This window comes from Schistocerca serialis, chromosome 4 (assembly GCF_023864345.2).
Source record: "Schistocerca serialis cubense isolate TAMUIC-IGC-003099 chromosome 4, iqSchSeri2.2, whole genome shotgun sequence".
Classification (NCBI taxonomy): domain Eukaryota; kingdom Metazoa; phylum Arthropoda; class Insecta; order Orthoptera; family Acrididae; genus Schistocerca; species Schistocerca serialis.
The window spans coordinates 420,496,554-420,510,819 of NC_064641.1; the positions used below are offsets into that span (position 1 = coordinate 420,496,554).

At 45.0% G+C, this 14,266-nt stretch overlaps 2 protein-coding genes across 2 annotated transcripts in view; both read right to left on the bottom strand.

Moving 5' to 3' along the window:
- Positions 1 to 14,266, bottom strand: part of LOC126475002 (supervillin) — a 579,202-nt gene that overhangs the window by 547,533 nt on the left and 17,403 nt on the right. The window contains exon 2 of the mRNA XM_050102541.1: positions 9,043 to 9,166. The gene's annotated coding sequence lies outside the window, so the exon portion shown is untranslated. The remainder of the gene's footprint in view (positions 1 to 9,042; positions 9,167 to 14,266) is intronic.
- LOC126474503 (translation initiation factor IF-2-like) overlaps positions 1 to 14,266 on the bottom strand; it is a 476,968-nt gene that overhangs the window by 28,495 nt on the left and 434,207 nt on the right. The window contains exon 5 of the mRNA XM_050101973.1: positions 9,043 to 9,166. Coding sequence (XP_049957930.1) covers positions 9,043 to 9,166 — 124 coding nt within the window. The remainder of the gene's footprint in view (positions 1 to 9,042; positions 9,167 to 14,266) is intronic.

The following is a 14,266-nucleotide window of genomic DNA, read 5'->3' on the forward strand; positions in this document are numbered from 1 at the left end:
TCAATTACAGTACCATGTAAGATATCCACAGACGCTCCACCATGTTACTCCTTCTTCTATTCAGTGTTCTCCGTACTTCATTTTCTCAGTTTCCTGTGGATTAATTAATTAATTTCTTATCTCGTAAGTCCACTTTGCTTCTGTAACACCACATCTCAAACGCTTTCTCATCTTGCCCAGCTTTCGCACAGTCAATGCATCACTTCCATACAATTCTGTGCTACTTTCTCGTTTCTCTAATTAAGACCTACGAGGGTTGTTTTTTAAGTAAGGGCCGTTCGCGCGTATAGTCCCGTAGTTCGCGCGGACGCCGCAACAAGCCACCGCGCCACTTGCCGGCATCCTTCCCGTTCACACTGATTCAAGTTGCAGCTCTGTAGCTGACGTGTACGCATCGCTGTGCTACTTTATAATGTTTACGATTATTGTATCGCCCGCCGCGTGTGAGATACGGTCAGTGATACGTTTTTTGACCGCGAGAAGCCTATCAGCTGCAGAAATTCATCGTCAGTTAACAGAAGTTTATGTCTTGAATGCAATGAGTGAAGGTAAAGTGCGTCAATGGGTTAGAGAGTTTAAAAATGGCCGTCAAAACGTCCATGACGAAGAACGCTCAGGCCGGGCCTCTGTGATTACTGATGATTTGGTGGCTGCAGTCGAAACAAAGATTCGTGAGGACAGAAGATTCACAATTTCCACTCTTTCTTTGGAATTTCCAAAAGTTTCAAGATCGGTTTTGTACAAAATTGTGTCTGAAAACCTAAACTTTAAGAAACTGTGTTCTCGGTGGGTACCCAGACTCCTCACAGAGGACCACAAAGGGAAGAGATTTGCCACTTCATTGGACTTTTTGATTCGTTACGAGGAAGAAGGGGATGACATTTTGAGTCAAATTGTCACTGGAGATGAAACATGGGTATCCCATATCACTCCCGAAAGCAAGCGACAATCGACGGAATGGCGACACACAACCTAACCCGTCAAGGTCAAAGCCCAACAGACGCTGTCAAAGCGCAAGATTATGGCAACTGTGTTCCGACACCGGCGCGGTGTTTTGCTAGTGGACTTTATGCCACGAGGAACGACAATCAACTCAGATGCCTACTGTGCAACTCTAAAGAAGCTCCGCAGAGCAATTCAAAACAAAAGGCGCGGCATGCTGACAAAAGGAGTTTCGTTCCTGCACGATAAAGCTAGGCCTCAGACCTCTCAAAAGACTCGGGATTTGATTGATTCATTTGGCTGGGAAGTTTTGGACCATGCACCATACAGCCCCGACCTTGCTCCTAGCGATTTTCACCTTTTCCGGTACCTGAAACACCATCTTGGCGGGCAGCGCTTCAATGACAACGATGAAGTGAAAGCGTCCGTGAACTCTTGGCTGTCGGAGCAGGCGGCCGAATTCTTTGAAGAGGGAATTAAAAACTTAGTTGTACGGTATGACAAGTGCTTAAACAAACAAGGCAACTATGTAGAAAAATAGGTAAAAGTGTGTAGAATCAGAAAATAAGTTTTTTTACAAAAGTATTTGTATCTTTTTTTAAAAATAAAAACGGCCCTTACTTAAAAAACAACCCTCGCATATTTAATTCAAGTATTCTTTTGGCGAGGAAAGCCCTCTTTGCCTGTACTAATCTGACATGTTCTCCTATGTTTGGTCGATATGAACTATTTTTGCATAAGGTAGCTGAATTCTTCTGCTTCATCTGCTACTGCAGTTTGTTATGAACAGTAGCGATAGATACATAATGACTCCGCTGGAACTGTGTCCTAGTTTTCACCATATTTTAATATGTGCGAAGATGTTATGTTGGCTGTGTAAATTTTGTGATGCCACTATGGCTGTATTGTATTAGGATGATCTGAAGATGGACATTGCTGACCAAAACCGGTAGTCTAAGGGCCAAAGTTTTGTGAACATTTGCGTAAATAAAAGAAATTCATTCTACACGTCCTGTATTACTTTTTTGATAAATTCCTGTGGCTCCTTAATGTTTTCTCCTGTCGTAGGTTTATTTTCAATCTAAAGGATGTTTACAACGTATCACAGTGATGTAGAAAAAGTCGAGACTGACAGTTTTAGGTAAACAGTTATAGTGGCGTGTATACTCTGATAGATATTCATTACATTCAACAGGCCCTTAATGGTTCCCCCACATTTTTTCGTCCACGTCATTACACATTTTTGTCTAGGGCAGTACTGTCCTAAATATGTCAGACGTCCCCATTCTTATCACAGTTTTTGGGAAACGGCCTGCTGATGAAGACTCAAGACCTCAGGTAAAGCAGTCATCAACCCGAAGGCTGGTATGAAAACCATCTTCACCACACATGGTCTCAATGGAGGTATGCCATTTTGAACTCACTGACACAGTCAGTTATAGCTAAACGTAACAGTTTACGCAGACTCCGAACCACGGTGCAACTCAGCATTTTTTACATTGACAAGTATTGCCAGAGGCTTGTTGGTTGGTTGATCTGGGGGAGAGGACCAAACAGCGAGGTCATCGGTCCCAACAGATTAGGGAAGGGCGGGGAAGGAAATCGGCCGTGCCCTGTCAAAGGAATCATACCGGCATTAGCCTGAAGCGATTCAGGGAAACCACGGGAAACCTAAATCTGGACGGCCGGACGCAGGCTTGAAACGTCGTCCTTCCGAATGCGAGTCCAGTGTGCTAACCACTGCGCCACCTCGCTCGGTTGCCAGACGTGAAACAAGTGTAAGTGACAGATAAAAATCGTAGAACTGATTGCCCGAGACCTTTGGTTCTGTAGTCCGGCACTTCAGCACTGAGCCACCAAGCCATTGAACGAAAAATATTATTAAAGACCCCTGTAAACGATCAAACTTGTAAAATTCTGTTTCCTACTCACGGGATTGGAAACAAGCTCGCGGACGAGCCAAAATAGTTTGTCAAATTTAACCTCTAGAAGCAACCCACTCTGATAGCCGTGCGTGTGAAAGCGCCGCTTTACGGATGGGGTAGGTGTGCCGATCCCGGATCGAATGCCAGGCGGATTGACGTCGACATTAGGTGTGCTGACCAACCTGGCTCTTAGACGGTTTCTCACATCCTCCTAGGTAAGTAGCGGGCCGGCACCCAAGTCCAGCCTCAACCACACGATTCGTAAACATTAAGGAAACTTTCGCTCACTTTCACGTGGATCACACTACACGCAGACAGTTGGATACACAGATTTCGGCCTGGGGTGTAATCGTGTAGCGACAGGAAGGGTATCCGGTCACCCTTAAATTAACCGAGCCAATTTTAAACAACAACGCGACCCCGCACCTATACGTGGCAGAGCCACAACAAGAAGAACACTTTTGAAGCAGCTATCACTATGTGCATATCTTTTCGCAGAATATTTTGGCTGTAGTGGGAATGGCTACCAAGGCAGACAAAGCATTTCCTGGACTGAGTGTAAAGATGATGCTGGTCCAGTGACTGGTCCAGTGACTGACTGAAGTTATGAGAAAAATATACCCCTGAAAATCAGCTAAAATCATACTACACAAAAACCTTGTGATTACATCAACTTTGCGGAATGGACAGTCAAACTTCTAAAGAGTTTTTAGAATTACTTTGCACTCACATCGAATAAGATAAAGTCAGGCTAAAATCTGTTCTCTTCTATTTCGTCCTCTAAATTCCATTAAATACGAAGTGGGGAAACTACGACTACATCGTCCGTTTGTTTATTGTGCGTAGAACATTGATTTCCTTCTTTGGCTTCCCGCTTAAGATAGGGTTGGGAAAGACGCAACTCTTTTACCATTTGAAAGTTCCCAGTGCTTCTTTGTTTTTATCTTTGATCGCTGTTTCCACAATAGTGGGATACATTATAATAAAACTCTTTCTCGTTAAACAAGCGCGATGAAACCACAACACAGAAGTACGATATCTTGGAAAATTGGCCATCAATCGATATTTCTCTCAAACACGTGGAACACATCCGCACATTGACTAATAGTTTGACAAGCTAGTAATAGTTGGTAAATTTTTGATTGATTACAAGGTCCTTTAGAAAATTAAAGTGACAACTCGCTAAGTACGCATCTGGACTGGGATTATAAATGCAGACGATTCAGAAAACACGTTCAAACCTCGACATGGACAGCTGAAGCCGCAAGAGCGCCGACTATCTCGTCATCTGGTCTGCAGCTAGCAGACCCCAAACTCCAGGATGGGGTGAGCAACGGTGCAAACGCAGACCGCAATTGACGACCTCCATCCTCCCAGTTTTTACTGTCGGTCTCCGGCAGTAGCGAAATCGATAGCAAACACCGAAGAACGACGACGGTGCCCTGCGGAAGAGGTGCCCCTGGAACTGTTCGTTTGCACGTGAGATGAAACAGCAGGGCGGCATTAGCGCTCCGCTGTTCGGAGAACTCGACACGGAGGGCAAACAGGGGCGGCGGAGGTCTGCCAGGTAAACAGCCCGCCAGCCCGCTACAAAAAGGTGGCGAGGCACTAGCAGACACTGCAGATGAAACGCCGATAGCTGTCGGAAATGGTGCGGTTTCGCCGTTCAAACACAGTCAGGCGCGCATTTAGAGCTGCAGAAATAAAAGAAAAGTTGTTTCGACAAAGGCTCAGACGAAGGAAGATTAGGGTTTAACGTTCCGTCGACGACGAGGTCGTTCGAGACCAAACACGAGTCTGGGCTGTGGCAGAAGAGGAAGAACAATCATACGTTTCTTTTTCAAAAGGAACTATTCCTGCTTGAGTCAAACGATTTAGAGAAATCACAGAAAACTTAAATATGGACGGGCGGAGGGGGATTTGAATCGGCGACCTTCCAAATACGAGTCCAGCTTCTTACCACTGCGCCACTTCGTTCAGTGTGTAACAGTCAAGTACTATCGGAAAAGAAAATAGCTGTTTCGCCACCATTAGCTATGCGTAGCGATAGTGAAGCATCAGCAGCCTGTAGAGTGTAGAGTGTAGCATCTCACCGTGTTGCGCAGACGGCGGCAGGTGGTTGTCTTCTGATCGAATCAATGAAGTAGATCGTTTACGTCTCGCGAAACAGTAAACGTCATACTCTATTCGAAAAGCTCTCAGTACTACTGCTGTAAGTTCATGAGGTGTTACAGCCAGACCTACGCCAACATGCAGTCAAAACAACACACACGCAGAATGAGACGGCACCGTGTATTTTATTTCAGCCTGTAACTTAGTTCCGTAACAAAATAAATGCAACACTCTCTGCGGCATACTAATCTTGTGCTGTTGCCTATTAACTAAAGAACGCAGTACAGAATTGCTATTACCTAAATACGGCTATTAACGCTGTCTAAATACCATCATATGCGGAGCAAGGAAAATATCTTCAAATAGGCCTCCGCTAAAACCATGCAATATCGCATTACCGGTTCTGACTTCTTGCGCCGAGATATCAACTTTTTTTTAAAGCGAAAAATAGTCAAAAACCGAAAGCTGCAAAGCTAGTAACGGATAGATTCTATAACACGAGATCAAAACATCTCAGTTCTAGGGCGTTGCTGCAGTGTATGTGTGATGCAGTGCGACTCCGATGTGGGTATAGAAGCACCAGCATGCAGGCAATTAGCGTGGCATTCGCGTCTTCGTACGCTAAATGAACAGGGCCAAAGTGCTATTATTCTCTTCTTGGCTGCCGAAGAAGAAACACGGTAGAACCACCGTTGTGGAATCGAGCGCCAAGTTCTGTGCTGTGTCCCCACATCGCAAATGTCATAACGCAGAAGTTGCGGCAGCTTAAGTGCGACACACTCGAGCACCCGCACTGTAGTCCTGACCTTTCCCTGTGCGATTATCACGACTTCGGTGTTTTAAACAAGGCCTCGAAGGGTCGACAATTCCTGCCGGACGTGTATGCGCAGCGGACAGTTACGGACTTCTTCACGCAGTGATTCTTGGCTGTGCGGCATTCGAACGGAAACTTTTTTATTGCCCTTACACATCTACATCCATATGATTACTGTGCAAGTCCCACTGAAGTCTTCGGCAAAAGGTTCGCTGAATCACTTTCAGGCGATTAATCGAACGATCCACTCTCTAATGTGGGAAGAATGAACACCTAAATCTTTCTGTGCGAGCTCTCATCCCTCTCATTTTATTACGATGCTAATTACTCCATGTGTGGGTGAGACTCAACAAAATACTCTCGCATTCGGCATGGAAAACTGGAGACGGAAATTTCGTGAACGAATCTCGTTGGAAAACGCCTTTGTTTTACTGTTAGCCCCAACTCACTTACCCTGTATTACACACTTATTTCGCGGTAACACAATGGCAGTTGTCCTTCTCTGAACTTTTTCGAGATCGTACCGTACCGTCAATCCCATCTGTATTCATGTCAGGAATTATCAGGAGACACAGGAAAATGAACATACGAATCAAGGAACCAGACTGGAACGGCAGACTTAGTTGCGACAGTGACTACCCTGAAGTGGACTTGGGTGCGTCATATAGCCAGGTTAATGGATGGTACAGTTGGATCAAAATATTACTCTGCCAGATTCGAAGGTATAACGGAAGATAACCTAACAGAATGGGATGGGTTAGATATCCCCAGATAGAAAATGCACGAACAACGTGAACGCATATAGCTGATGACCGTCAGTCATACTATACAAAGTCTAGAGGAGACTTTGAACGAAATCATTTTGGGTATTAGATATCTGATTCTCGGAGCTGCTGGTTGGCTTAGGCAAAAAGTTTGTGCGATGGCGTACTACGCGGCGAAAAACGTTCGTTATGCAGCCGACTAGCAGCTCTTCTGTTACCTCGAGCTTCGCCATACACAAGGAACATGTCTATGAAGTGGGAAATCGTGTACCGAGCCATATTTACTGTATCGCAGTCGTACAGGCATTGAATGGGTCTCACAGTACGGCAGTCGTTAAGTGATATTAAGTGCCGTCTGAATTAGTAGGCGTGACCCTGCCTACCATGTTACATGCACAATGTGATCGAAAGTATCCGGACACCTGGCTGAAAATGACTAACAAGTTCGTGGGGCCCTCCATCGTTAACGCTGGATTCAATATGGTGTTGGCCCACCCTTAGCCCTGACGACAGCTTCCAATCTTGCAGGCATATGTTCAATCAGGTGCTGGAAGGTTTCTTGGGGAACATCAACCCATTCTTCACGGAGTGCCGCACTGAGGAGAGGTATCGATGACGGTTGGTGAGACCTGGTACGAAGTCGGCGTTCCACAACATCCCAAAGGCATTGTATAGGATCCAGATCAGGACTCTGTGCAGGCCAGTCCATTACAGGGAAGTTATTGTCGCGTAACCACTCCGCCACAGGTCGTGCATTATGAACAGGTGATCGATTGTGTTGAAAGACGCAATCGCCATAGCCGACTTGCTCTTCAACAGTGGGAAGCAAGAAGGTGCTTAAAACATCGATGTAGGCCTGTTCTGTGATAGTGCCACGCAAAACAACAAGGGGTGCAAGCCCCCTCCATGGAAAACACGACCATACCATAATACCGCCACCTCCGAATTTTACTGTTGGCACTACACACGCTGGCAGATGACGTTCACCGGGCATTCGCCAAACCCACGCCTTGCCATCGGATCGCCACATTGTGTACCGTGATTCGTCACTCCACACAACGATTTTCCACTGTTCAGTCTTCCAATGTATACGCTCGTTACACCAAGCGAGGCGTCGTTTGGCATTTACCGGCGTGACGTGTGGCTTATGAGCAGCCGCTCGATCGTGAAATCCAAGTTTTCTCACCTCCCGCCTAACTGTCATAGTACTTGCAGTGGATGTTGATGCAGTCTGGAGTTCCTGTGTGATGGTCTGGATAGATGTCTGCCTATTACACATTACGACCCTCTTCAACTGTCGGCAGTCTCTGTCAGTCAACAGACGAGGTCGGCCTGTACTCTTTTGTGTTGTACGTCTCCTTCCACGTTTCAACTTCACTACCACATCGGAAACAGTGGACCTAGGAATGTTTAGGAGTGTGAAAATCTCGTGTACAAAACGTATTACATAAGTGGCACCCAGTCACCTGACCACGTTCGAAGTCCGTGAATTCCGCGGAGCGCCCCATTCTGCTCTCTCACGATGTCTAATGACTGCTGATGTCGCTGATATGGAGCACCTGGCAGTAGGTGGCAGCACAATGCACCTAATATGAAAAGCTTATGTTTTTGGGGGTGTCTGGATACTTTTGATCACATAGTGTACGAGGACAAGCAACTCAGAGTTTTCTCTTTCCCTTAGCAGACGTGGACGCTTTACACATTTGAATTGAAACCGTCGTAGAACGGAAACCTTACGTTTCCCGATACGGGTTCCTGTTCAAAATATTATGTACTCAGTCCCCTCGTTAAGTCCTAGACGTTTGTAATGAGACTTTTCGAACACCCTGTATAGTCTGCCTCTCTTTCATTTGACTGCCCTTACATATAATTTTATTTGTGTGTTCACAATTGTAGGCCGGCCGGTGTGGTCATGCGGTTCTAGGCGCTACAGTCTGGAACCGCGCGGCCGCTACGGTCGCAGGTTCGAATCCTGCCTCGGGCATGGATGTGTGTAATGTCCTTAGGTTAGTTAGGTTTAAGTAGTTCTAAGTCGTGGGGGACTGATGACCTAAGATGTTGAGTCCCATAGTGCTCAGAGGCATTTGAACCACAATTGCAATGTTTTGTTTTCCACTAAGTGTGTGCGGCTTGGGAACAGTTTAACTGTATCACTTTAGGGACTGTTCAAAATATAATAGATGATCTGTATTTATTACATATTTTCGTAATTTTTCTATATTAATGCCCTATATTTTCATCAGAAGAGTTTTATTGTAATTAGTACGTACTTTTCGTATAAAAGTATACATGGACAATATCCCCGACATTTTACAGTTAACTACTGCCACTGACGTACCAGCGACGCTGGTGGAAGGATGTGAATGTGTTTTCGTGTCTTTGATGGTATCTTACTGGTGTATGGCCACCAGTAATTGGAGCGGTATTATAATAAGCGCCGTAAAAACAGCGTACACGCAGCGCGTCGTCTCAGAAGTGAACTCACCTGAATGGACGGCTGGCGCGACGGCCTCTGCGGTGAGGCAGCGGTTCAGGTTGGACTTCCGCTTGGCGCTCTTGTCCTTCTCGCGGCGAGGCCCAGAGTCCGACTGCGCGCTCTGGATCTGCTTCTGCAAAACACAAAACGACCTCATCAGCAGGGGCACGATCCACAAGACTATATAACCCACGGCAGGGCGAAATCCAGTTACTTATGTTTATACGTGGATCGTTTCTACAGTCACTATCAATTCAGTTACAAGGGTTTAAGTGAAATTACTACATACACACACTGGGTGTAACGGGTTTAAGTGCAGATATTTTTACTGGTGACTGAGAACAGTGCACTGAAAAACATGTTATCATAACGGCTTGCTCTTGCTGCATGTGCTTTGAAGTACTACCCAACCTAAAAACGTATTTCTCCTAATAGCTATAATTATTAGTCATTTGCAGACTAATAATTATAGCTATTAGGAGTAGTGTGTTTTTAGGTTGGGTAGTACTTCCAAGCACATGCGGCAAGAGCAAGCCGTTATTGCTTACTTTCCGCTGGACAGTAGGTCAGGTGTTAAAGTGTGTAACCATGGATACAAAGTAGTTGGCCAATACTGGCAGGCGTAGTGCGCTTAGTGATGCAATTAAGACCGTACATAGAACATCAGGTAGTAAATTACGTGAAGTGTTTGTGGGAAAAGTTCAACGGATAGGAAAAAAACAATCAATAAATGTGTATACGTATTAAACTACTACATGTAAAAATACCAGCTTTTATCGATAGTTCATCATCGCTGACAATGCTGTTGTTTACAGGAAAATAGGAATAGTCACTGGACGATAGTAAGGAAATGCAGAAAAATTGTCAATTGACATGTCTCTTTGAATATGTAAAAATGTGAGACAATTCCGATAACAAAGAGAAAACCCGATAGTTCCTGATTACAAGATCAATGGTGAACACGTCAGGGTTTTGATGAACTGCAATACATCTATAAATGCAATCTCACACAATACGCTGGTGCAACAGATTCTAGAGTACTATTCCAGTTTGGGTTACTTATCAAGAAGACACGACAGTAGACATCGAATTCAAAGACTCGATGCTCGAATCTTAACAGATCGGTATAGACCATAAGGAAGCGCAACAGAAATATTCTGGGAACTTAAATGGGAATCCTTGGAAGAAGAGGATGTTTTCACGAAACCATTTTAGGTAAATTTAGAGAAGCTTATACAAAAAAAAGGGCTGTGCAACCAGCATCCTGGCACAATCATACATTTCCCTTGGCGGTCATGAGAATAAAAAATATATATAGAGAGATATAGCCAGAAATCTTTTCCTCGCTCAATATGCGGATGGATTGGGATAGAAATGAAGAATTTTCATACAATTCAGTCAGCATTACGGTGGCTTGTAGAGATTGTTCCAGGTACGCTATGTTCTCTGTATCTTTTTAAACAATAAGTGAAAAAAGTATTTAAACATGCAAATATATGAAATGTTACCCTTTCTGTGGAGTTATGAACATAATTTATTTAGTTACTTTCTAGAGCTTTACAGCAATGAGTTATAATATTTGTACCGCAACTTTTTTTCTGTCCTGTAAGTCAGTAACTTAAACCTACAACGTATCAATAAATTTAACACGGTCACGCCAGTGCTGAGAAGTATGTTTCTCGCTGTGGGTCCCTTATCTGACGGCGGTGCTTTTGCTATTGCTTTCCGTGGGCCGGCGGTATATTCAAACGCCCTAGTCTATTATTTTAATATACTGACTTTACGTTTTGGAAGTGGCGTAAGTCCATTCTTTTAAAACTAGAGAAATAACGTAAAACAATTTAACACTAAATTAATTTCAAATTATGCGATATCTCAATTGTTCAGAAGTTCTGTCGTTGAAGGGTCACATAACATTGTATTCTACGCTAGTGTGTTGATAGCATAATTGGCAGACTGGAGCGCGAGCCACGGGTGGTACAAGCCGGCTGACGAGATGCTCAGATGTGAGTCGCCGGTAGTAGGAGCGGACATGAACGTGTTAAATCAAATATCGAGGACTTCCTTTTGGAAGTTGCAAACATTCAAAATTTTGGGAGGTGGATGCAACATGCTCTACATAACTGGTTATGTTAAATGAACATTTTTCCACTGTACATAGCCAATTTAGTACATCATCTTGCATCCACTTCATGAACTTTTCAAATCGCTTGTACCTTAACTGACAGCGAGTCTCTGCAAGAGCTTCAGTTTCTCTTATGTAGTCGTCATGCTCATTTCGTCAGATACAGGAGGAAGTTTACTGCAATATTTCACCACTGGCTGCTGACAACAAGAGGGAGGCTTAGGCCACAAAAAGTACGTGAAACGTTCCCCTGAGTCAGACAGATACAGATAAACTGAAGTGTCTCCCTCGCTCGGGAAGAGCGACAACTGGATTACGTCGGAAAGACAGCAAGAGGGATGCTTAGTGTCGTGAGCACCCGCGAACGCTTTAATAAAGCGCAGGCATTCCCATTAAAAACAAATGGGTTTGCTGTCGGATGCTTTCTTGACAAGTAAGGAAGGAAAACAAACACATGAAGCACTATCTTGCTATTCGCTGTGGAGACAGCAGCCGGTGCTGGGCATTGCCACAATGAGGAACAGCGTGAGAATGAAATGAGAGTTCATGGTTTATTTGGCTGCCGCCCCAGTATCAGAAATTTTCACCTTGTATGAAGACTGAGCGCCGTGACTTTGCAGCGTTGATCGTTAACTGGGTGGAACCGCAATTCGACCTATCAATGAAAGAAGATCCGACGCAAAATTAAGTAGCCTGAAGGATACAATGAGGGAGGCTATGGACAAAACTGCCAAGCGGGAGCAGCCAAAATATAGTCAGTTGGTAAATGGTAAACCAGACCGAGCCGAGTCAGTGAATCAGTCAATCGTTCAGTGTGCAATGTGAGCAGAAGAGAGAGAGAGAGAGAGAGAGAGAGAGAGAGAGAGAGAGAGAGAGAGAGAGAGAGCGCCAACAGAGCAGACAGTCAATAGATAGTGGTCAGGCAGAGACCAGACAGTCAGTAGTCGAAGTGTATAGTAGTCAGTGGTGAGAAGGCGAACAGTCACTCAGAGAAATCAGAAGATACAGTAGTTCCTCTTTCAGAGGCTTGCCAACGTATTGTCGACTCAGTCTTCAGAGAGTCAGAGCTCTACTTTTATTCCGATGTCTATCATCACTTGATGACGTATTCCTTTCCTTTCAATAACGAAAAATTTGCTTGCGGTCCAGTACTTCGGTCTTTACGCATCTGGCTGCACTTCCTTGTCTGATCACATCCTCCAAAAGTAACATTAACACCATTCTTGCCAAACGGTTACCGCACACCATAGACGCCAGGAGCGTGTACACAAGAATGGCGTGTCGGCTACGAAACGTGCTACACCTGAGGAGATTAAGTCTGCCATTATGGATGAGCGAACGGGTTATCCTCCTAGTGCATCATCCGAAAGCCACGGAACATGAAAGCTGCCACAACAAAGAGAGTGACTGGGGTTTGTACAATTGCGAGTTGTGTTTATGATCAGTCAAATTGGCCCAAAAATTTAATTTGTGTGTTGATGATACACACTGAAGAGCCAAATAAACTGGTACACCTGCCTAATATCGTGTAGGACCCCCACGAGCACGCAGCAGTGCCGCAACACGACGTGGCAAGGACTCAACTAATGACTGAAGTAGGGCTGTAGGGAAATGACACCATGAATCCTACAGGGTTGTCCATAAATACGTAAGAGTACGATGGGGTAGAAATCTCTTCTGAACAGCACGTTGCAGGGTATCCCAGATATCTCAATTATGTTCATGTCTGGGGACTTTGGTGGGCAGCGGAAGTGTTTAAATTCAGAAGTGTGTTCTTGGAGCCACTCTGTAGAAATTCTGGACGTGTGGGGTGTCGCATTGTCCTGCTGGAATTGTGAAGTCCGTCGGAATGCACAATGGCCATGAATGGATGCAGGTGATCAGACAGGATTCTTACGTACGTGTCACCTGTCAGAGTCGTATCTAGACGTACCAGAGGTCCCATATCACTAACTGCACACGTACCACACCATTATAGAACCTCCACCAGCTTGAATAGTCCTCTGCTAACAAGCAGGGTCCGTGGATTCATGAGGTTGTCTCCATACCTGTACACGTCCATCCGCTCGATACAATTTGAAACGATACTCGTCCTACCAGGCAACATGTTTCCAGTCATCAAGAGTTCAATGATGGTGGTGAAGGGCCCAGGCGAGACGTAAAGCTTTGTCTCGTGCAGTCATCAAGGGCACACGAGTGGGCCTTCGGCTCCGAAAGCCCAAATCGATGTGTCGAATGGTTCGTACACTGACACTTTTTGATTGCACAGAACTGAAATCTGCAGCAATTTGCGAAACGGTTGCACTTCTGTCACGTCTAACGATTCTTTACAGTCGTCGTTGGTCCCGTTCTTGCACGACCTCTATCCAGCCGCAGAGACGTCGCAGATTTAATGTTTTACCGGATTCCTAATATCCATGGTACATTCGTGTAATGGTGGTACGGAAAGAGCTGCAGTTCATCGCTACCTCGGAGTTGCTGTGTCCCATCGCTCGTGCGCTACTTACAACACCACGCTCAAACTCACATCTTAATAACCTGCCATTCTAGCAGCAGTAACCGATCTAAGAACTGCGTCAAAATGGTTCAAATGGCTCTGAGCGCTATGGGACTTAACATCTGAGGTCATCAGTCCCCTAGAACTTAGAACTACTTAAACCTACCTAAGGACATCACACACATCCATGCCCGAGGCAGGATTCGAACCTGCGACCGTAGCGGTCGTGCGGTTCCAGACTGAAGCGCCTAGAACCGCTCGGCCACAACTGCCGGCGACTGCGTCAGACACTAGTCTTATATAGGCGTTGCACCGCAGCTCCGTATTCCGCCTGTTTACATTCTCTGTTTTCGAATACGCATGCCTATACCAGTTTCTTTGGCGCTTCAGTGTAATAATAAATGTAAATTTTTCCTAGTTATAATCATTCCATTAATTTCGCTTACTACATTTATGGCGTCCAGATTGTGGCAATTTGCATATTAATTTCCATGATTCCAACTCAGTTTATTGGTTTTCTGACAGTACCTTGCCCTATTGTTCTTGCAACGGATCCTCCCGAAATTTCAGCAGGAAACCTCTCCTTGATGCGCAGTGCCTGCCATTCTAGT